The sequence below is a fragment of the Phacochoerus africanus genome, chromosome 9, assembly GCF_016906955.1.
Source record: "Phacochoerus africanus isolate WHEZ1 chromosome 9, ROS_Pafr_v1, whole genome shotgun sequence".
NCBI lineage: Eukaryota > Metazoa > Chordata > Mammalia > Artiodactyla > Suidae > Phacochoerus > Phacochoerus africanus.
This window is the reverse complement of record NC_062552.1, coordinates 20,592,661-20,616,788: the sequence shown is the minus strand read 5'-3', so window position 1 is coordinate 20,616,788 and position 24,128 is coordinate 20,592,661. Positions and strand designations below refer to the sequence as shown.

The following is a 24,128-nucleotide window of genomic DNA, read 5'->3' as shown; positions in this document are numbered from 1 at the left end:
CTCATCATGCAACATCCTAAGTTCCATTCCTATCGTTTCCCATATCTTTAAATATAATGTTTCTGATGTAAAAAGCCAATAACAATGTTTCTCAATAGTCTGAAAAAGTTTCGAAAGCTTACTTTCACTTGTTTTTGCACCCCCCTTTTTAAGGAGTTGTCCAAACAAACAAATGTAAGGATTATAGTTTCCCATTTTACCCCGTAAATACCTGAGAGAGGGAACTTATCTGCAGGATTTCTTTAGCGTGGCCACACAAAATTCCTCTCTCCTCAGGGCTCCACAGCACTTCCAGTGAATAAAATTTCCGCTGTAGTCGCGATCCTTCGTTCCTCGTGCCTGCCTGTTTGTGAGCCTGCCCCACGTTGGGCGCCACTTGCCGGGGCCAGCTCAGCAGGATGGAGCTGGAGAACGGGTGCTGTGGACCTTAAGGAAAAGTAGTTAACATAAAACAAGACACAGAGACATTTATCTTAAGTCGAGGTGGGAGCCAGGGAACTCAAGGTCTCAGGGACCAAGAGTGCCCTGCCTCAAGAAACCACACTGCTTTTATTGTGCTCTTTAGATGAGATCAAGTGAGGAGTGGCCTTAATAGTTAAACTAACAATTACTATTTAGAAAGCCACTTAGGTGGTAAAGGGTTAAGCTCTTACTCTGACCTCTAGGCACATAACAGTTCTTAAGCTTAAGTCACTTATGCCTTTAGGTCTTTGCTCTTAAACTTAAGTCATTTGCCAGCACTGTGACTGTTTTTCAAAGCAGGAAGATGGGATAAAGTAAGACAAGAAGATGGGATAAAGTAAAGAAGGACAAGATGGAGTTTTCAAGGAAACATGTCTTGCAACAGCTGAGCACTAGGCACGCACAGTCTATTGCATCCTTACAAATCTTTGATGAAGGTCCTGCTGCTGCTATTGCTGTTGTTATTGTTATTATTATCAATAGATGGGAAAATGAAACATACAAATTTGCTCCTGGTAGCACTTGGCATGTCAGGTAATTCACAAGCCTGGATTTGAACTTAGAAATGCTTGGCCCCGAGTCCAGCTCTCTTAAACTGGTACACAGCATTCTAGATCCTAAATAATAAGCAGTTCCAAGACCTAGGCATAGTATACCCATTATATTGAGCCAAGGATGAGTAATGATCCTCCTTATACCCCATCCAGATGGAATGGTCCAGATTTGTTTGTCTGTTGCCCACTTTTTAAATGTTTCAAAGGAGTTTCTTTTCTTGTGGCTGACACCTTGGATAATATATCACCCTGATAGGTGAAAAACCATCATCAGGAGAGAGGAACATGATGAACACCATGAAAGAGTTGAATTCCACAGTGGGGAAGTACTTCCAAGATACACAAGGGGATGAGAAGCTCAGTCCCAAGAAAGGTAAACTCAACCCCAGCTATGTGGTTTTAGGATTTTATGGTGAATTTTTACAATGTCATAATATGAAGAAATTAATTCATATCATTTATTTATTTAATTCTTTTAAAAAATCAAGTACTGTTAATGCACATTTGCAAATGCATGAGGGGAACAAACACTGTTATTCTAAAAAAGTATTTTATTTTTGATGATTATCTTCTAATCTTAGTCCATATGCATTTACATTTTTGAAAACTGCTACCAAATCATCTACACATAGGATTGTGTAGTCTTGCATCACTTAATTATGTAAAGTACAAAAAATTAATTACAGAAACCTTGAAAAATCAAGAAATGTAAAAAGATTTTAATAAGCTTAAATCAGCCACTGTACTTTGTTTTTATTGCCTGCCTTTATATGTATATTTGACATAGTTCTGTGCTGTGTATATTATGTTTTATATGTTTCAAATCACACATACTCTTCCATTTGTTTTATAATACAATCTTTTCTTTTCTTTTTTGCTTTTTTAGGGCCACACCTGCAGCATATGGAAGTTCCCAGACTAGAAGTCAAATCAGAGCTGCAGCTGCCACCTACACCACAGCCATGGCAACTCCAGATCTGAGCTGCATATGCAGCCTACATCACAGCTAATGACAACACCAAATCCTTAGCCTACTGAGCAAGGGATCGAAACCACATCCTCATGGATACTAGTTGGGTTAGTAACTGCTGAGCCACAACAGGAATCCCCCCCCCCTTTTCACAGTCATTATTCTTAAAGGATATGTATTACTATTCCAATAGTCCATATTATTATTCCAAAGGATATGTGTTATTATTATTATATCCAATAGATAAAATATTATTTACCTGAAAAAATCCTCCTGTCTTTGGATATTTAAGTTGTGGAGTTTGGTTTTTTGCTTTCCTACTAGATAGATAGATAGATAGATAGATAGATATGACATATTGTATATTTCTATATAACTATCTATGTCTATATATATACATCATAATATCCTTTAACATAACACTTATCTGCAGTTGGATTATTACTTCCTCAGGGCTTTTTCCTAAGAAAAGTAAAAATTTGAAGCAATGGTTATAAATATTTTATTTCCACTGGAGACTAAGGTCTCTCATCTACAGAGACCTTAGTTTTTAATCTGAACAAAAGTGAGGCCACATAGAGAATTTTGAGCAGAAAAAGGGGTGATCAAATTTACGGAATGACTAGAGCACTCCAAATGCTGTATTGAGAATAGACTGGAAGCAGAAATTCAAGTTGAAGATTATGGCAAAAATCCAAGCAACAGACATTAGTAGCTAGAACCACATGGAAGAAACTATAAGCCAAAAGACAGCAGTGACCCTGGTGAGAAGTGGGTGAATACTTATATACATTTTGAATGTAAAGATAATAGTATGTTCTAGATAGATTAGATGTAGGCTGTGAAAGAAAGATATCAAGGATAAATTGCAAAGTATTTGGAAGGATGGAATTTCTATCAGTTGAGTTGGAAAGGAGTTTGGGTGGAGCAAGATTGGAGGGGAAACAAGAGTTTAGTTTTAGATTGATTTTGATTTGTTGATTAATCAATTGATTTTTAGTGGAGCGAAAAATGATGCATCTTAAATCAATAACAACTTCAATTTGACAAAATGCAGTATTATTGTATAATATATTGACTTTAAAACTTGAGATGTTGCTCCAACATTATTTTTCATATATTTTAACTAGTTATCTCATCGCCACTTATTACATAATTTTACCTTCCTTCATTAGCCACAACATCCTTTATTCAACATCCTTTACAATCATCCTTTTCTGTATGATTTTTGTGGATAGTCTTCCTTGGATTTTTTTTTTTTTTGGCTTATTCTTTCTTCAGTATAATGATGTCTTAGCATTTTACCCTCATGACAAATTTCAAATCTTTATAAAGCAAATATCTTTCAATATTTGCCCTCCACCCCCATAAAAAATTCTTGTAGTCTGCTGATTCATGTAGTCGGTCCTTATTATTTTTTACTCACTGCATTTGTTTTCTATTTTTGCAAACATATTACCACAATCTTTTTTTTTTTTTGTCTTTTTTCCTTTCAGGGCCACACCCATGGCATCTGGAGGTTCCCAGGCTAGAGGTCTAATTGGAGCTGTTGCCCCCAGCCTACTCCAGATACACAGAAACGCCAGATCTGAGCTGTGTCTGCAACCTACACCACAGCTCACAGCAATGCCAGATCCTTAACCCACTGAGTGAGGCCAGGGATCAAACCCGCAACCTCATGGTTCCTAGTTGGATTTGTTTCCACTGCACCACCATGGGAACTCCCATATTACCACAATCTTAATGGCCTAAAATAGCACACAATTATTATGTCATAATTCCTGTGGCTTAAAATTCCAGACATGGCTTGGCTTAGCTGGTTCTTCTCTGGGTCTCACAAGGTTGCAATCAAGAAGTTGGCCAGATTGCATTCTCATCTGGAGGCTAAATTGAGGAAGATACATTGTGTTGGGGGGGCTGTAAACTGGTTATTAAATTAAGGATATGCAGATTATGACCTGCATGAGAGGACACAAGCTACCCTCAGGGGATTGGCATATAGCTCCCTCAGCATCTGAGCTCCCACTTTGGGAAGTGAAAACCTCAGGATCATTTTGATTGAAGGCACACTTCTAGTACATTCACCCAAAAGAAGTAAAGTCACAAGATTATTACTTACAGATAGCCAGAAATGGGTGGAAGGTGGAGGGTGTCATTGCAGTGAGCCAGTGGACAGGGTGTCCTCCACCCTGGGTCACAGGCAAGCAGGAGATAGAATACAGGGTAGCGAGCACCTAATTATAAGGTGATTGGTATAGAGGTCACAATTTTTTCACAGGCTCAGCTCTAAGTGGCTATTTTTAAGGTGTCCAGGTCAAAGCAAAGCAGTAACTTGAAATCCTAAACTCAGTCCCTTACCCAAATATCAGACTCTAGATGTGAGCAGGGTTGCTGTACTGTAAATGCCTACTCAGCAACTCAAAATAGCTATTTTCTCATCACACCCACTTCCAAGCTCATTCAGATTGTTGGCAGAATTCATTTCCTTACAGCTAGACAGCTGGGGGGCCTGGATTGTGGGAGGATTTTGGCTGGAGGCCACTCTCAAGTCTAAGAGCCTGCCCACAGTTTGTTACCATGAGGGCTTCTCCAACTTTCTGCTTCCTCCATCAAGCCCACAAGAAGAGTATCTAGCTTCAGTTTGCTAAGATGGAGTCTCACATAATACAATGTAATCATGGAGTGGCATCTCCTGTTTAGAAGTAATTCATATGACCTGTCCCAATTCATGGGGAATAGATTACCCAAATATGTGAGCACCATGACGTGGGAATCTTTGGGGATCACCCTGGCATCAGTCTGTCACATCAAGTAAAAAGTGAAGTCTCCCGGATTCTGATTAGAGTAGTACTGAATATAAATTTCAAATTTCAAAAGTCCGTGATTCACTGTGTCGATGCCCTTTTCCAGAAGGTAAATACTGTATCTTCAAGATATTTATTCATTCACACATACTCTCACACATACATACAAGCTCACACATTTTCATATAGTTGGAAGTAATCATTGAAATTATTTAGCAGCCAGGACAGCATGGGTGCCAATCAAAGTAGACACATCTGGAATAATTCATTCATAATAGATGCAGGAAACAAATAACTTTAAGGACATGTATAGTAGCCTGTAGGGAACATTAATATGCAGTAAGCACCAGACTAAGCCTTTTAAATGCACCATCTAGGGAGTTCCTGCTGTGGCTGAGCAGTAATGAACTCACCTAGTATCCATGAAGACATGGGTTCGATCCCTGGCTTCGCTCAGTGGGTTAAAGGATTCAGCATTGCCATGAGCTATGGTGTAGGTCACAGACGTGGCTTGGATCCTGCATTGATGTGGCTATGGTATAGGCTGCTGGCTACAACTCTGATTCAACCCCTATTCTGGGAACTTCCATATGCCATGAGTGCCGTCCCCCACCCCAAAATTAAAAATAAATAAATAAATACACCCTCTAGTGTATCTTTCAGCAGTCTCATAAGGCAGGTGTTCACCCATTTGTGAGCCATTAGTCTCCTGGTTTGCTGACACTTCCTTTCAGGAGCCTTTGGCCTCCAAGATCCCAAAGCAAATTGGGGAAATCAGAAGCCACAAGAAAAGATAAATTATTAGTTAATTTGATTTGGCATAGGAAGTTATCATCCAGCCTTCCTTTGCAAAGAAAGGAAAACCTTTACAAAGATTGATTTTATTTATTTATTTATTTATTTTTGTCTTTTTGCCTTTTCTAGGGCCGCTCCCCCGGCATATGGAGGTTCCCAGGCCAGGGGTCTAATAAGAGCTGTAGCCGCTAGCCTGCTCCAGAGCCACAGAAACGCAGGATCCGAGCCGCGTCTGGGACCTACACCACAGCTCGTGGCAACACCGGATCCTTAATCCATTGAGCAAGGCCAGGGATCGAACCCACAACCTCATGGTTCCTAGTCGGTTTCATTAACCACTGCACCACGACGGGAACTCCCAAAGATATTATTTTCGAGCTCAGTCTAATTGCAGTGTATATTTCCAGTTTCTTCCAAATTCTTCCGTCCTCTTCCTCTCCATTCATTGCAAAGATTTTTGCTCCACTTAAAAAGAAAAGAGTATGATCTTGAGGGAAAGGCTCCTTTGTAAATCCCAAGAAATACAAGCCACCATATACACACAGTACCGTGTTTAAGGGCATAGACACCTGAGCTATACTGTTAGCTGGCCCCTCAGTGCCTGTAAAATAGAAATAGTAGTAGTAGCTGCCTCATAGGATTGTTGTGAGAATTAAATGAGTTGCTTCTCAGTCATCACATTACACAACCTGTGAGAAGTTTCAGACACACCTGCTGACTCCCTCCTCCCTGTAGGAGTCAACCCCTTTCCCCTTGGTTTCCAGAACTTCACATTCTCCTGGTTTCCTTCCTACCCCACCAACCATTCCTTTTCAGTTTCCATTGCCAGTTTTTTCTCCATTTATCCAACCTCAAAGCATTGGAGAGCTCTAGAGTCCATCCTTGGTTATCTTCTCTATTTATTGTCATTTCCTAAATATGATGGCTTCAAGTATCAGCCATAGGTTATTAATGCCCAGTGTTAATGCCTCAGCCTCTACCTCTCTTCTAAAATTTAGAATTGTATATCCAGAAATGTTTTTAACATCTCCTCTTGGGTGCTTAAAAAGCATCTTTGTCTTAACTGTCCAATAATGCCCCCAAACTTTTCCCACAGAATCTTTTCCTCAGTGAACAGCAACTCCATTCTTCTAGTTGTTTAGAACAAGAGCCTCTCCAGTGCCCCTCCCAAACCCATCTGTAAAACTGAACCCAAGATTTGGTTACTCCCACACTACGATCTCTCTGGGATCTTCTTTCATCTTAGTTCTGCTGCTACCACTTAGTCCACAGTTCCCTACTTCTGCATTATTACAATAACTTCTTCCTGGCAATAGCTGTATTTCCTGCAAATACAAAACCAGATGATTTAATTTTGTGCTCATTTTTTTTCTGCTATTTTTTCACTATATTTTTCGTAGTTTGTGGGTGTCAGTTTTTCTCTAATGAGAAAATCTTTATAGAGTTTTAATTTCAAAATGTAAATGAAAGTTTGCCCTCAATGACTGAATAATATGAGAATAAATCTACGTCAAAGAACAACTCTTTCAATGTTTAAGATATGAGTTATGTATAATATGTGTATTTGTGTATCTATTATATTATACATAATGCATGTAGTATAAATTGTATAATTTAAATATGTATGCATAGGAGTTCTTGTTGTGGCTCAGTGGGTTAAGAACCTGAGGATGTGGGTTCGATTGAGTGGGTTAATGATCCAGCATTGCCACAAGCTGTGTTGTAGGTCACAGATCTGGCTCAGATCCAGTGTTGCTGCAGCTGTGGCATAGGCCATCAGCTACAGCTTGGATTTGACCCCTAGCCTGGGAACTTCCATATGCTGCAAATGCAATTGTAAAAAGAAAAATAAATATGTTCATGTATACATATTTATATGTATTATTACTTTTAATACATATCCTCTATATTTCTATATGTGTGTGTATGTATGTATGTATGTATGTATGTATAACCTGGGCAAGAGAGTTTTTTTTTAATTGTAGTATAGCTGTTTTACAATGTTGTATGAGTTTTAGATGTACAGCAAAGTGATTCCATTATACATGTATATTTTTAAATATGAGTATTTCATCAGCTATAGACTACAATAACCTAGGAACGGGAGAGACATAATTGAAGGAAGAACAGAATGCCTAAGAGTAAGTCATGGTCTATAAAGCCGTGTTATAAAATACCCTTTGACTCATCTCAATGATTCCCTTCTTTTGTAATCTTTCTTCCCCAAAGCCAACAGAAGTGCCATTTAAATCCTTAGTTGATACCTTTCTGCATTATAACTTGTGAAAAATAAACAATGGTTCAATAAGGAAAGCGCTAATATAATGTTATAATATTTCCAGCTCCAAGCTTATGTTCCACTCGCTATGGAATAGCTTTTATCACACATCTCTGCAACTTCGTACTAGTGGCACAAAATGTTGTCATGAACATCACCATGGTAGCCATGGTCAACAGCACAAACCATCAGTCCCAGTTTAACGACTCCACTGAGGGGCTGCCTTTTGACCCATTTGATGACCTAAATGATTCCCCAAAGAGTCTTCCTACAGGGGTAAGCAATGCAAGATCTAAGTTGTGGTCTTGTTTTTGCCATTTGTTTGTTTGGATATTTATTCTATGTTAAAAAGTTTTCATTGAGGAAATTGTAATTTGAAAACAAATGAAAGATCTAATGAGGCTTCTTAAATTATGAAAGAGCCGTCCTGTAAATGGTGTACCAAAATGTTCTCTGTTTCTCTAAGGCCCCTGTGTATGATTGGAGCCCTCAAATCCAGGGCATCATCTTTAGTTCTATCAACTATGGCATGATCCTGACACTGGCTCCCAGTGGATATCTGGCTGGAAGAGTAGGAACAAAGAGAGTGGTTGGTGTTTCTTTGTTTGGATCCTCACTTCTCGTTCTCTTCACCCCTCTGGCAGCCGACCTTGGACTAGTGTTCCTCATTGCAACTCGAATACTTCAGGGCCTGAACCTGGTACCCAGATATTTTATAAATATGAGCTGGATATGAATTTCTATTTGGGACCACATATCAAGAACTTTATTTTCATTTCAGGGGGCAGGATATGGGGGTCAGTTTGCACTCTGGGAAAAATGGAGTCCTCTGCATGAACGAAGCCGACTCTGCAGCATTGCTGTATCAGGTAAAAACATAAAACTGAAATGAGGCCACTACAACCCAACATTCTTGCAATGAGTTCTTTGACAATTTTTTTTATTGCAAGGTTCTTTGTCTTCTGCTTAATATTGATCAAGTATTTATAAATTAGGGAAATGGGTCCTTGGTCTGTGACATGACTTTCAGTTACCTCTCCCAGGTTGTCATTTGTGATTTGACTTTGCTTATAATGATTTTTTTTTGGTCTTTTTGCCATTTCTTTGGGCCGCTCCCGCGGCATATGGAGGTTCCCAGGCTAGGGGTCGAATCGGAGCTGTAGCTGCCAGCCTACGCCAGAGCCACAGCAACGCAGGATCCGAGCCGTGTCTGCAACCTACACCACGGCTCACGGCAACGCCGGATCGTTAACCCACTGAGCAAGGGCAGGGATCGAACATGCAACCTCATGGTTCCTAGTCGGATTCGTTAACCACTGCGCCACAACGGGAACTCCTGATTTTTTGACATTTTTTAAAAAAAAATATTTTTATATAGTCAAATTGATCATTCTTTTCTTTTATGGCTTCTGGGTTTGAGTTATAGTTGGAAATGTTATAGAAGCATGCAACCATGGCTTTTATTGACTATGTATGGTTTCATTTTTTATATTTAAATTTCTGACATATTGGAGTTTATACTAGTGTTCAGTGTAAGGTATGATTCCAAATTAATCTTTGGAATTGCTCTCACTTGTCCTGAGAACTGCTTTCTGATAATGAGAAGCATTATCAGACAGTGTGCCTGGAATTCTGGAGGAAGAGGTTTTAGTTACATTGAGAAAAAAATGAAAAACAGAAAGAGCATGGCTAACAAGTTAGAGCTTGCCAAAGTATGGGTGACGGGTAAGAAAACAAAGGTAGGAGAGCCAGGGACTCTTCAAGTCCAGAAAACAAGCCATGTATACACACATGCTTGACCCTGGGCCTCTCTAGAGCCCTTCACAACCCCGGAGGATTAGTCTTTCTCATCAGAGCTTATATTCAATGATAGGGGAACGGAAGCTCTGATTTGGACTACTTTGGACTAAAGTCACAAAGCTCTGATTTGTGACTTTCCAAATCAGTCACAGCTGACTAAGGGATGTCCTCAAATATAAATAAGGATTAGCCTTCCCAAATCCTCAAACATTTGAAGGATACCAAGAGCATGAAAGAGAAAAACCAAACTCAGAAACTTTAAGAACCAACCCAAATGAAAAAGAAATTAATAAAGGAATTAAGACAAGATTTTAAAGTATTAACAACTAACCTCAGAGAGAGCCAAGGGAATATGTGTAGATGACATTCATTTAAAAAGAACATACTGCTATTTAAAACAGTTGTTATTAATTAAAAATATGATCAAAATATTTTTATATGATGATTTTTAATTTTTCCATTATAGTTGGTTTACAGTGTTCTGTCAATTTTCTGTTGTACAATATGGTGACCCAGTTACACATACATGTACACATTCTATTTTTGCACATTGTCATGCTCCATCATAAGTGACTAGACATAGTTCCCAGTGCTACACAGCAGGATCTCATTGCTAATCCATTCCAAAGGCAATAATCTGCATCTATTAACCCCAAGTTCCCAACCCGCCCCACTCCCTCCCCCTCCCCCTTGGCAACCACAAGTCCATTCTCCTCCAAGTCCATGATTTTCTTTTCTGTGGAAAGGTTCAATTGTGCTGTATATTAGATTCCAGATATAAGTGATATCATATGGTATTTGTCTTTCTCTTTGACTCACTTCACTCAGTATGAGAGTCTCTAGTTTCATCCGTGTTGCTGCAAATGGCATTATTTTGTTCTTTTTTATGACTGAGTAGTATTCCATTGTGTATATATACTATATCTTCCTAATCTGATCATCTGTTGATGGACATTTGGGTTGTTTCCATGTCTTGGCTATTGTGAATAGAGCTGCAGTGAACATGCAGGTGCATGTGTCTTTTTTAAGGCAAGTTTTGTCTGGATATATGCCCAAGAGTGGGATTGCTGGGTCATTTGGTAGTTCTATGTATAGTTTTCTAAGTATCTCCATACTGACCTCCATAGTGGTTATACCAGCTTACATTCCCACCAATAGTGCAGGAGGGTTCCCTTTTCTCCACACCCCCTCCAGCATTTGTTATTTGTGGACTTATCAATGATGGCCATTCTGACTGGTGTGAGATGATATCTCATGGTAGCTTTGATTTGCATTTCTCTAATAATCAGGGATGTTGAGCATTTTTTTCATGTGCTTGTTGGCCATCTGTATATCTTCCTTGGAGAAATGTCTATTCAGGTCTTTTGCCCATTTTTCAATTGGGTTGTTAGCTTTTTTGCTGTTGAGTTGTATAAATTGCTGATATATTCTAGAGATTAAGCCCTCGTCAGATGCATCATTTGACACTCTTTTCTCCCATTCTATAAGTTGTCTTTTTGTTTTCTTTTTGGTTTCCTTTGCTGTGCAAAAGCTTGTCAGTTTGATTAGGTCCCACTGGTTTATTTTTGCTCTTATTTCTGTTGCTTTGGGAGACTGACTTGAGAAAATATTCCTAAGATTGATGTCAGAGTATGTTTTGCCTATGTTCTCTTCCAGGAGTGATCAAAATATTTTTAATTGAAATGAGTGGTCAGAATACCTATGTGAAGAGGTATGACATCAGTGAATTGGACAAATAAATTGAGAGATTATCCCAGAATGCAATACAAGAAATTCAGGAGATGGCAAGCATGAAGGAAAATTTAAAAGATTTGGAATGAATGCAGTGGCCTTATAGAAGTGGCAACTACCTTTCCTCTCATTTCCTGTTAAATAGGGATAGAGCACCTGGAATAGGTCAGTTGACTTTCTAGAGGAATCTTGGGAACCTACAAGACTGCAAGTTCTAGAGTCTTCCTAGTCTTTGGTGTTGGGAGAATATTTTAGCAGGCCCGTAGATGGCCTCCAGAACCCATTCTGGGAACACAGAGCTAATGGTGTCTGAGGAGGCCCAGACTAAACATCACTGAAGGAACCTATCAACAGGTGGAGTAGGCTGAACCTACCTGCCTGCTTCAGTAATTCTTAGAGAAGCTGCCATTTCCACTGATGCTGAGTTCCTCAGCAGGTACCATTGGTGAACAGCATCACACAGCCCATGAGATTAGAGGAGGACTCTGCAGAAAGGCCCCTGCCCTCAGTGAAAGGGCCCAGGTACTGCCAGCCTCTAGGACAAAACGTACTGTGTCTTCCTCTAAAGGGCCCACAAAAGCACATCTATTCAGGAAACCTTGTAACCACTTAAGGAGCTCAGAAACTTAAGGAAGGAAGACTAAGCAGACCAAACAGAAGATAGCTCATATTTGAGGCAGGTCTCATAGGTGATGGAAACACACACACACACACACACACACACACACACACACACACACACGTATACCTTTAACCCAAGGATCATATATGACAAACATAGAAAAAAATATTCAACTTCACTATAAAAAGAAAACAATGATCTACTGTTTTGCATTCATATTTGGAAAACTATATTTAGAAGCTTTGAGGATGCCCAGTGTTGTCAAGAAATAAGGAAAAACACAATCTTTGTTGGCAGTTTAATTTGGTATGGCCCTTTAGCAGGATACTTCGGTAGCATCTGTCAAAATAAAAAATGCACAGTCTTTGATTTAAGCAAGTCTACTAATGATATTTTACTGTATAGAAATAAATTCTGTTTATGTTCAGAAGTGATAGTTTATATCAGAAATAACAATAACACTGTAGGTAGAAATTCAGTGACACAGAAATATTTATAAGAACAATTGCTGAATAAGAAATGTCACAGAACAATAGGTTCATTATGAGCCTGCTTATTTAAAATTAATAATAATTCACATAGCTATTTTTTTCTGGCTGCACCTGCAGCATATGAAATTTCCCAGGCCAGGAATCAAACCCATGCCACAGCAGTGACCCAGGCTGCTGAAGTGCCCACGCTGGACCCTTAACCCTCTGTGCCATAAGAGAACTCCATAACTCACATACATATACATGAAATTTGACAAGTTGGAAAATTAAAAAAAAAGGAGCTCCTGTAGTGGCTCAGTGGTTAACGAATCTGACTAGGAACCATGGAGTTGTGGGTTCAATCCCTGGCCTCGCTCAGTGGGTTAAGGATCTGGCATTGCTGTGAGCTGTGGTGTAGGTCTCAGACATGGCTCAGATCCTGCATTTCTGTGGCTCTGGCATAGGCTGACGGCAAGAGCTCCAATTAGAGCCCTAGCCTTGGAACCTCCATATGCTGTGGGTGTGGCCCTAGAAAAGGCCAAAAGACAAAAAAAAAGAAAAAGGAAAATGAAAAAAATATAGCCTAGTTTTGAAAAAGTTGTAAAAGGGAAATGCACCCCACTATATATGAGAATACTCTGTAAAGCCATGGAGATTAAAACAGTGCTATTAGCATATCCATAGACAAATCTATTAAGCTTTCTGTCTACTTATTATATAAATGCATTTACAAAGAAATGCATGTGTATATGGATATATATTATATGTGTGTGCAGAGAGGACAAGGTATACAATTATACCTCAGATAATACATTTTTGCTAATAGCTAACATTAGAGAGAAGAGTGGGCATGGATTAGGGGGCATGTGCAGGGGACTTTGGTGCTTTGTAATTTATTTTTAAAATAAGCATATGTTATATAAATTGTGTAATTAAAAAATAAAATAGCATAAAAGGAAGCACAGTTATCATCTAGGGAACTGCCAAAAAAGTGGGCCTTAGGAGAACATATAAACTCAATCACAAATTTGAAGTTCATGTATTTTACTATATTCATCTCTTGGTGATACTGCTCTGTAACAAGTCATCCATCATTCTGTAGGCATCTCTCAGCTGGCAGTCCAAAGCACCACAGCTTACCCTCTCTTTGCAGGAATGATGCTGGGAAGCTGCATTGCCATCCTCCTGGGTGGTCTCATCAGTCAAGTCCTTGGGTGGCCTTTCGTCTTCTATATCTTTGGTAAGCTACTGTCTCTTCATTCCCAGGTTTTCATATTGAGGGAGATTCTTCTGAGTATCTATCTATGTGTACTTTTCTGGAGTAAATGAGTCAAGACAGAAAAATCCTAGTAAGACAAAATGTCATAATGTAATAGTAGGAAAGAATTAAAGAAATACGTTAATTCTTTTAATTACACCAGTGAAGAATTTGGAAGTCCTCCTCTCTATGATGCTATTAACCCACCATGATGCCTTCCTAACACAAAGTTATTGGGTAAAATCTGCTGCCCTAGCAGGAAGAAGGGGACAGATTTGCAGAACCGTGGTTTGTGAGAGATGGAAGAATCAGAGTTGAGGAAAAAGAGCTAAGAGCACCAAAGGAGTAAGGCAGGTAGAGTTTGCAGGAAAAAGTGCCTAGTAGGAGGTAATTATGCACAGAGAAAACCCTGGTTATCAGCAGATAACCCTTGATACTTAGCAAAGCACTGATAAGGGTATGTGTATGAAGACATCATCTGAGGCCAGGGCAGGGGAAAATCACTGGAAAAGATGAAAGAATAGCGTCCAGTACTTATAAAGAATCAGGGCTAGTGCCTGTTTCCATAAGAGAGACTTTAAAAATTTATAATGCTTAGGTCATTGGGCAGAATATTCATAAATGTCTTTCCTTAAATAGAAATAATTAGCTCTGTGGGATGCAGTCTCATGGATCCCTCTAAAAAATGATGATGGCCAGACCTATGAGGATCAGTGTTTCCCTATAATTTAACTGTTTCCCAAAACAAAGTTCAAAAATATTTACAGGAATACAAAAATATTCAGCACCCAACAAGGTATAATTCGTAATGTCTGGCTCTAACCATGGGTCACCAGAAATGGACAAAGGTGGGAAAACACAATCCATAATAAGGAGAATAATCAATCATTGAAAACCAACCTGGAATTGACACAAGTGTTAGAATTAGCAGACAAGAACAGTTATTATAGGGAGTTTTCTTGTGGTACAGTGATTAAGTATCCAGTGTTGTCACTGCTGTGGCACTGGTTTGATCCCTGTCTGTGAACTTCCATATGCCATGGGTATGGCTGAAAAAAGGAAAAGTTGTTATAACTATATTATAACATAACTCTATTTGTTCAAAAGTTAAGTAGAGACATGAAAAATATATTTTCAAAAGACCCTAAAACAAATTTCTGGAGATAAAAACACAATATAAGGATTGAATTAGTAACAGATGATATACGGAAGAAAAGATTAATGAACTGAAAAGTAACAATAGGAGACATACAGATGGCCAGAAAACACATAAAAAGATGCTCAACATCTCTAATTATTAGAGAAATGCAAATCAAAACTACAATGAGCCAGAATGGCTATCATCAAAAAGTCAACAAACAATAAATGTTGGAAAGAGTATGGAGAAAGGAGAACCCTCTTACACTGTTGGTGGGAATGTAAATTGCTACAACCCCTATGGAAAACAGTGTGGAGGTTCCTTAAAAAACTAAAAATATAACCATCATATGATCCAGCAATCCCACTCCTGGGCATCTATCCAGATAAAATCATATTTCAAAAAGATACATGCGCTTCAGGGTTCATTGCAGCACTATTTACAATAGCCAAGACATGGAACAACCTAAATATCCATCAACAGAAGAATGGATTAAAAAAAGATGTGGTACATATACAAAATAGAATATTAATCAGCCATAAAAAAGAATGAAACAATGCCATTTGCAGCAACATGGATGGACCTAGAGATTATTATACTAAGCGAAGTTAGTCAGACAGTGAAAGACAGATATCTTATGATATCACTTGTATGTGGAAGTGTAAAAAAAGGATACAAATGAACTTATTTGCAGACTCGCAGATTTTGAAAACAAACTTATAGTTACCAAAGGGGAAGGGTGGGTTTGGGGAGGGATGGATTGGAAGTTTGGGATTGGCATATCACACTGAGGTATATGAGTGATTGCCCAACAGGGACCTGCTGTGTACCATAGAGAAGTCTACCCAATATTCCGTGATAATCTATGTGGGAAAGGAATCTGAAAGAGAAAAAAAATAGCAATAGAAACTATTCAGAATGAACTACACACACAAAAAAATAACAATAAAATAAGAACATCAGTAAGGTGTGTAGTGCCCAAAGGAGAGGAGTGGTATGGGGGCACAGAAAGAAATCTGAAGAAATAATGGCTGAAAATTTTCCAAATTGTTGAAAACTATAAACTCACACGTCCAAAAAGCTTAATGAATCTCAAGCACAAGAAACATGAAGAAAACTGCACTAAGTTATATCACAATCAAATGGCACACAACCAGTGTAAAGATCAAATCTTAAAAGCAGCCAAAATGAAAAAATATATACAGAGGAACAAAGATAAAGATGGCTATAACTTTACCATCAAAGGCAATGCAAGCAAGAAGGCAGTGGAACAACATCTTTCAAATACTACAAAACAAACAAACAAACAAACACAAACAAAAAAACCTGTTATCATAGAGTTCTAGAGCAAAAGACAAAAGTTTTCAAAAACAAAGGCAAAATAAGAATATTTTTAGACAGACAATAGTTGAAAGAATCAGAAATTTAAATTAAAGAGAACAGTACCATTTCTAATAGCATCAAAAAAGTTTATTGCTGGAGTTCCTGTTGTAGCACAGTGGAAATGAATCCAACGAGTATCCATGAGGATGGACGTTTGATCTCTGGCCTCACTCAGTGGGTTGGGGATCCGGTGTTGCCATTCCTAAGGTCTCAAGAAATGTAAATGAATGGATTCTAGAAAGCGGTGATATTCATGTGAATTTTTTGAGAGATGGAAAGGGGCTATTATGAGCAAGAGCTTTTCCCAGGATCCATATCAGAAAATGTCTTAATGTAAAAGAAATTCCCATAGAAGTCTACCAACTTTACCTCTGCTTGCAGGAGGTGTTGGCTGTGTCTGCTGCCTTCCCTGGTTTGCTTTGGTTTATGATGACCCTGTCACTCACCCTTGGATAAACACTGTAGAAAAAGACTACATCACATCCTCCTTGGCCCAACAGGTACTCATAAAAACTCCAGCTTTGTCCAGAGAGCTTATGTCAGCATCTGGATTTAGCAGGGTGACTAAGAATGAATGTATGAGCATGTCACAGATCTTATGCTTCTTATCAGTAAACTTGTTTTCAGGTCAGCTCTTCTAAGCAGTCTCTTCCCGTTAAAGCTATGGTTAGATCTCTGCCCCTCTGGTCCATATGTTTTTGCTGTTTCGGCCATCAGTGGTTACTCAACACAATGATTATATACACACCAACTTACATCAGCTCTGTGTTCAACATCAATATCAGAGATGTGAGTATATTTCCCTCGAACCCCTTCTCCTGTTTGCATGACTTGAGAATTACTCTGCCTTCAGAAATCATTCTAAAAGAAAAATTTTTATTACCAAGAAATAACCTAAGAGTCACGTGAGTAGCTTTTCTGAGGGTATGATAGAAGATGCTACCGATTTCCTTATGAAAGTATGACTTCAGAGTTGTCAGAATGACTGTTAGTGTTTTATCCACACAAGGTGTGGTCTCGCAGCCTCTACTGTGATGGTTTATTTGATTTTTTTTCCCCTCAGAGTGGGTTTCTGTCTACCCTTCCTTTTATTACTGCCTGGGTCATTGGTATCCTGGGAGGCTACCTGGCAGATTTCCTTCTGACCAAGAGTTTTAGGCTTGTTACCGTGAGGAAAGTTGCCACAGTTCTAGGTAAGAACAGGACCAAAAGTTCTGATAATTCATGAGGCCTACAACAGCCAAAGATGTATCTTGTTTAATTTGTCTGTTCCTCATTCATTAGGAAGTATCCCCTCTTCAATACTCCTTGTGGTTCTGCCCTATGCTGCCTCCAACTACATCATAGCAGTGTGCCTTCTGACACTTTCCTCTGGACTAAGCCTGTTGTCACAGCCAGGGATGTACATCAACGCCTTAGACATTGCCCCAAGGTAAGACGGTAATCTCCACTCTCATTCTTATATTTTCTGCAAAAAATTTACCCTGCAGCCTTCCAGGAGCCCCAAATTCTGTGAAATTATGAATCATGGTCAAAGACCGCTGATTGCCTGTGACCATTTCTTCAGGTATGTGGGGGATGGGGTTTATTGATTTGTCTTAGCGCCTCTTGTTGAAGATACACAGAGCAGGTCCTTTTTGACAGGATTACTATATGATGGATTCATGTGCAGAGCAGGGCTGAAGGATACTGCCAAGAATCTGTGGATCTAGCCTGGAACATATTCCTGTCACCCACAGGCATTCCAGCTTTCTCATGGGAGCCTCCAGGGCGTTTGCACAGATCTCTGCTGTCGTGGTACCCACTATCAGTGGATTTCTCCTCAATCAGGTGAAGTTTTCTTATCCAGGACTCTTAAAACACTCTGCCAAATCCATTCATAATGATAATGGCATAAAAAAATGTTTTCACATTTTGTGGGGGTTTTTGCCTTGGTTTTTTGGCTGTGCCTGCTGTATATGGAAATTCCCTGGCCAGGGATCAAACCTATGCCACAGCAATGACCTGAGCCATTATAGTAACACCACCAGATCCTTAACCCACTTTGCCACAAGGGAACTCCTTTTTTCACATTTTGGATAATAAAATTAAATTGTGGATAACTTTATCATGAAGATCAGCTTGGCAAAGAAAAACACAGAACAATTTCTTTCATGACCTCTGTCTTTACTCATTCTGAAGCCAAAGCACTTAACTTGCGATTCACTGGTAATATACAGTCTTTGAAATCACACAGCCACATGGATGTCATGTAAGAAGATAATGAGTCCCTGAGTATATATACCTTGCCATATCTTTTGCAACACTTTGAAATTTTCATTCACATAACCATGCAAAAAGAAAGAGATAATGAAAGCAAACATATTTAAGTATCTGACACATGCAGGTATTATTTTAAGTATTTCATATGCAGTAATATTATTTAATCATTGATTCTTATACCAATTATGAAAATGAAAATTAGCCTCATTTTCTGATAGTTAAAATCTGATAGAAAATGTCCTACTGAGAGGATGTAAAATCAGAATTCTTCTTAGGCCTGTCTAGCTCAAAAGCCTACAATCTTCTTCTTGCAAGATTCTTCTTGCATTTAAACAAGAAATGTTATTAGTGCATTTATGTTGTCATGATTCATGCAAAAGAGAAAATGTATGGCACTTTATAAACAGTGACAGATGCATTTCTGGAGGTTATTTGTAAACATCCCTAAATCCATTTTATGAAGAAGATTCTGAATCTATTTTGAAATTCTTTCCATCCAACTGTTAAGCTGTGTTCAGGAAATGAATTTCTACGTAAAACCCACTAGTGAACATTGTCTTCTAAACTATTAATATGAATTTCACAGAAAAAGGGCTGAAAGGGGTAATATTTACTGGAAGATTTGTCTCCCCAGGACCCTGAATTTGGGTGGAGGAATATCTTCTTCTTGTCTTTTGCCATTAATGCATTAGGACTGATCTTCTACCTTATATTTGGAGAAGCAGATGTCCAAGACTGGGCCAAAGAAAGGAAACTCACTCATTTATAAAGGTAATGAATAATGATTTCATCTATGGTTATAACCAGAGAAGCACTATTTAAAATGTTGATGCCATGTCTTTTTTCTTTCTTAGTTATCCCACCTTGGATGGAAAGTCATTAAGCATCTTATTTCATAAATGAGAAGACTTCAGTGATGGAAATACCAACAGATGGAATTTTCCTTGCTGTGGCTCTTTTCAGATCTGAGATCTTTATTTTACTCAAATTTCTTTTTAAGGAAAATATATGATGAATGGAAATTCAAATAAAATGGTAGCCAAGAACAAAGTCATCATCTTTAAAGAATTAACAGTGTATTGAGAGGAGATGCTCTTTGGGAGCCTGTAGGCTAGATTCATGGTTTCTGGATCTCGAAACAGGAAACAATATTTAGAAACTCTTAATTGAGGGCAGTAAACTCACTAGGGTGATGATTCCTTCTATTTGAGAAAATGAATATTAATTTATATTTGTTGGGCTGGATATTGTCCATGTGCTCCTTTCTGTGTTCTACTCTCCTCCATCCTGCTCAGACCCCAGGAGGCTGACCTAGGTGCTTTGCATCCCACAGTTTTTGTCCACTGGCTTCTGCTGGATTTTGACTGGAGGCAGGAGAATGGGGAGAAGGAGTGTTTATCTTTTAAGGTTCCCCCCAGTGGGCACTGCAGGTGACTGATCCTTCCTCTACAGTTCACAGCTCCTAGCAGAGAGCCCTCTCCCAACATCTGTCAACTTCTCCTCTTCCTCTATTCTTTCAGACCTTTTTTTGGCCTTTATGTTGTGAGCTCTGGGATTCTCCAGACTATCTGTGGTTTCCTTACCATCTTCCCAATTCTGTATAAATGGTCTCATTTAACACTGTCTTCAAGTTACCCAGTGTGAGTCTGCTATGTTTCCCCTCTAGGATTCAACTACTTTCAGTAAAATCATATATAAAGCTCAAAACATGAAGTAGATTCTATTTCTTGAAATTATATTTTATAGGTATCAGTAGGTCCTAGGGGCCACAACTATGTTCTAGCTTGCTCCCCATGGTGATTTCTAACAGGTAGAACAGAGGTCATAGCCATCAAGTTAATTTGCATAGAAGGGATCTGAAGGGCACTAGTTCTGAGTGAAAAATTAGGGCAAGGATATAGAAGATCAAATTTGAATAAACAACAACAATTACTGAGCTTTTGCATAGTCTAGACTTGAGGCTCTTGGAACACTAGAGTAAATTAGAAACCATCACTATTCCCCATTCAAATGTGGAAGACAGACTTAATAATACACAGCAGTGCATTGTCTTAGGTACAATAGCAGGGGGTCATGCACATCATTAAGGGAGACCAGATGAGGTGTTCTAATGCTAAGCTGAAGAACAGAGAGGAGCTCTCCTTCTGCAAGTAATTCTTGAGCTACATGCTTTATTCTTTCTCTTTTTATAGCCGCACCTTCAGGATATGGAACTTCCCAGGCTAGGGGTCAAATTGGAGCTACAGCTGCTAGCCTACACCACAGCCAGGGCAACACCAGATCCAAGATGCCTCTGTGACCTATGCCACAAGCTGTGACAATGCCGGATCCTTAACCCACTGAGCAAGGCTAGGGATCGAACCCACATACTCATGGACACTATGTCGAGTTCTTAACCCGCTGAGCCACAACAGGAATTCCCATGACCTAAATGTTAACTGAGGAGTGTTAGAGTAAAATTTTCCACTTTGGGGCCCAACTTGTGAAAAAGCATATAAACAAGAAAAAGAATGGCTTCTGAAGGGAATCGCTTGCTTACATGATCAGTGAGTAAAGGGCAGAAGATTAACTTAGGGAGGTGGGTGTGATCAGAGCATGGAGGTCTTGTTTGTCATGTTAGGGAGCTTGAGAGGTACACCACAGGCAATAGTGACATGGGCAGATTTTCTCTCCAGATAGAACACTCTTGCCTAATTCTAGAATCAGGAAGATTAGTCAATGGTCTACACAGTAGCACTGAGGACTGAACAAGGGCTGGAGGAACTGGGATGGAAAGAAAAGTGACGTGAATCATGTTTAGGTGCTGGGATTAAAAGATCATGGCATTTGGTTAGATAAATGCAGGAGAAGATAGGGGTTAAGGAGTCCTGGGTTTCTAACCTGAAATACTGGCTAGAGAGTGGTCTGAATAACTAAGCCAGAGAATGAAAAAGGGCCCTTTTCAGAGGAAGATAATGAGCTGACTTTGGGACATGCATTAGTAAAAAAGTGGGATAAACAAGTGGGTAAGTATATTAGTTTACTGGGCTACCATAACAAAATACCATGAGCTAGTGGCTTAAACAGTAGTAGTTTATTATCGCACAGATCTAGAAGTCCAAAATCAAAATTTCAGCAGAGTTGGTTCTTTCTGAGGTTTGTGGAGGAGAATCTGCCTCATGCCTCTCTTCTGGTAGCCTCAGTCATTCTTTGGCTTGCAGATAGCTTTATCTCTGTGTTTTTGTATCATCTTCCCTCTCTCTATATCTGTATCTGTGTCAGAATTTCCCTGTTTTATAAAGACACCACCTTAATGCCTTAATGAATGAATGGGAATGAGAGAGAGAAAGTCATCTGTAAAGACCTATTTCCAAATGAGGTGACATTTGGATTTCAGCATCTTTTTGGGAGACACAATTCAATGCATAATAGCAAGCCCAGCATAGAGCCAGTCCATAAATCTGAAATTTATAAAAGGACTAGGATAAAGACAAAGCTATAAGATGTATAAAGGTACAGATGTTCAGTACCGAAGCCTTCAATGTTTGTGTTCATGAAGAGCCTGTGAATGAAAAAACACCAAGCCAAGGATTGAATGCCAACATTCAGGAGAGGGCAGAATAAGAAATGCCCACATGTAACAGAGCTGAAAGGGTCAGGCTTGTATGTGTGAGGAACAATGGGAGAACACAGTTATCATGGAAACTCATGAACATGGCCTTTAAGAAAGATCAGCAACTAGTTTACTGCAATTCAGTTACATGAGGTCAGGAAAGAAACACAACTATCTTGTGATTAGAAGTTCATTGGTAGGGTTTTCATGACATTTTTAGCAGAGATATGGGTAGGCAGGTCATTTTGCGGTTTGTTGGTGAGTGAGTGGGAATGAGAGAGCAGAGAAAGCAAGAAACTATTTTACAAAGTTTAGTTGTGAAGAGGAACATAGCCAAAGGAAAATAGAAAGGAAGAGTGACCTAAGGGGTAAAGGGACTGGCCTGAGGGAGGCTTTGGGGAAGAAACAGTGGAGCAGGAGTGAAGTTATAGATAGAAGGACTGGGTGGAAAGATGAAGCAAGGTCTTTGAAAACACAATAAGGATTCAGATACAGGGCTTTGCTTTGAATATATAGAAAGAAAATATAAAATCAGAAACATGAATTGTCCCTTTAGTGAAGAAGAAACCTATTTAATGGGAAAGAATATTTGCAAATCATGTATTTGATAAGGGGTTGATATCCAAAATGTATAAAGAACACATACAACTCAGTAACAAAGAAACAATCTGATTTAGAAAGGAGTGGAAGAACTGAATAGACATTTTTCAAAAGAAAACATATAAATGGCCAAAACGTCCTTGAAATGATGCTCAACATCATTCGTCATCAATGAAATGCAAACCAAAACCAAAGATGATATCTTTACACCTGTTAGAATGGCCATTATCAAAAAGATAAACGATAACAAGTGTTGGTGGGGATATGGAGAAAAGGGACACATTTTTGATGAGACGGTAAACTGGTGCAGCCGCTATTGGAAAACAGTATGGTGGTTCCTCAGAAAACTGAAAATAGAACTATCACATGATCCATCAACGTTCATTCTGAGCATATATATCCAAAGGAAAGGAAAACAGTATTTCAAAAAGACATCCGTACTACTATGTTCACTGCAGCATTATTCAAATAGCCAAAATATATAAACAACCCAAGCGTCCACCAATGATGAATGGATACCTATCATATCTGTCTAATCATATCATATCATATCATATCACATCATATCTATCATCTATCCATACATCCATCCCATCCATTTATCTATCCATTTCAGCCATGACAAAGAAATTCTGCCCAACATGGATGGAATTTAAGGCATTATGCTAAGTGAACTAAGTCAGATAAAGGCACATATCACTTACATGGGAAATATAAAAAGTCAAATTCACAGAGACAGAAATTAGAATGGGAGTTATCAGGTGTTGGGGGACAAGGAAAAAGTTCAAAGAATACAAACTTCTAGTTATAAGACAAAAAAGTTCTGGAGATCTAATGTCCTGAATATGATTATAGTTAGTTAAGACTGTATTATACACTTAAATGTTGCTAAAAGAGTAAATCTTTTACTCTTTTAAAGTTCTTAACACAAAAAAGAAATGTAATCATGGGACATGATGGAGGTGTTAGCTAATACCATGGTGGTAATCATTTTGCAATATAAATATTTTGCAATATACACCTTAAACTTACACAATGTTGTATGTTAATCATACCCACAAAAAATTGGGGAAAAAATTGGGGAAAAAAAAGAGAGTCCATTTTTTTCTTAGTAAAATGCAAGCTGCCTACACTGTTGAACTAAATTAAGGAATTCCAAAATAGATATGTTTTTGTTTGATGAACCCTCTTTGTTCCCTATGCCACTGATGTCCCCAAAAAAATTCACCTGGTGCTAATGAAGCCTGTAAGTTTTCCTTGTTAGGCAGTGTAACCTAAATGCTCCATAATTTTGTATGAACAGCACGATATTGATTATTAAATATATTATTAAAATGAGGGGGAGGGAGTGGGATGGACTGGGAATTTGGGGTTAGTAAGTGCAAACTATTACATTTAGAATGGATAAG

At 38.7% G+C, this 24,128-nt stretch overlaps 1 protein-coding gene across 3 annotated transcripts; it reads left to right on the top strand.

Annotated features, from left to right (window-relative positions):
• The first annotated feature begins 1,276 nt into the window (after nucleotides 1-1,276).
• Nucleotides 1,277-20,234, top strand: SLC17A3 (solute carrier family 17 member 3). Of its 3 annotated transcripts, none has more exons than XM_047797169.1 (12): nucleotides 1,277-1,389; nucleotides 7,928-8,139; nucleotides 8,330-8,563; nucleotides 8,645-8,732; nucleotides 13,640-13,726; nucleotides 16,647-16,765; nucleotides 16,893-17,054; nucleotides 17,329-17,458; nucleotides 17,550-17,697; nucleotides 18,005-18,095; nucleotides 19,253-19,298; nucleotides 19,382-20,234. In XM_047797169.1, exons 1-12 carry the CDS (start codon nucleotides 1,302-1,304, stop codon nucleotides 19,408-19,410), a joined length of 1,434 nt encoding a protein of 477 aa, XP_047653125.1. In that variant the 5' UTR covers nucleotides 1,277-1,301; the 3' UTR covers nucleotides 19,411-20,234. The 3 variants fall into 3 exon arrangements, with proteins under 3 accessions (XP_047653125.1, XP_047653124.1, XP_047653126.1); XM_047797168.1 differs by having other exon boundaries at nucleotides 19,162-19,298; XM_047797170.1 differs by lacking the exon at nucleotides 19,382-20,234 and having other exon boundaries at nucleotides 19,220-19,268.
• Nucleotides 20,235-24,128: the final 3,894 nt, after the last annotated feature.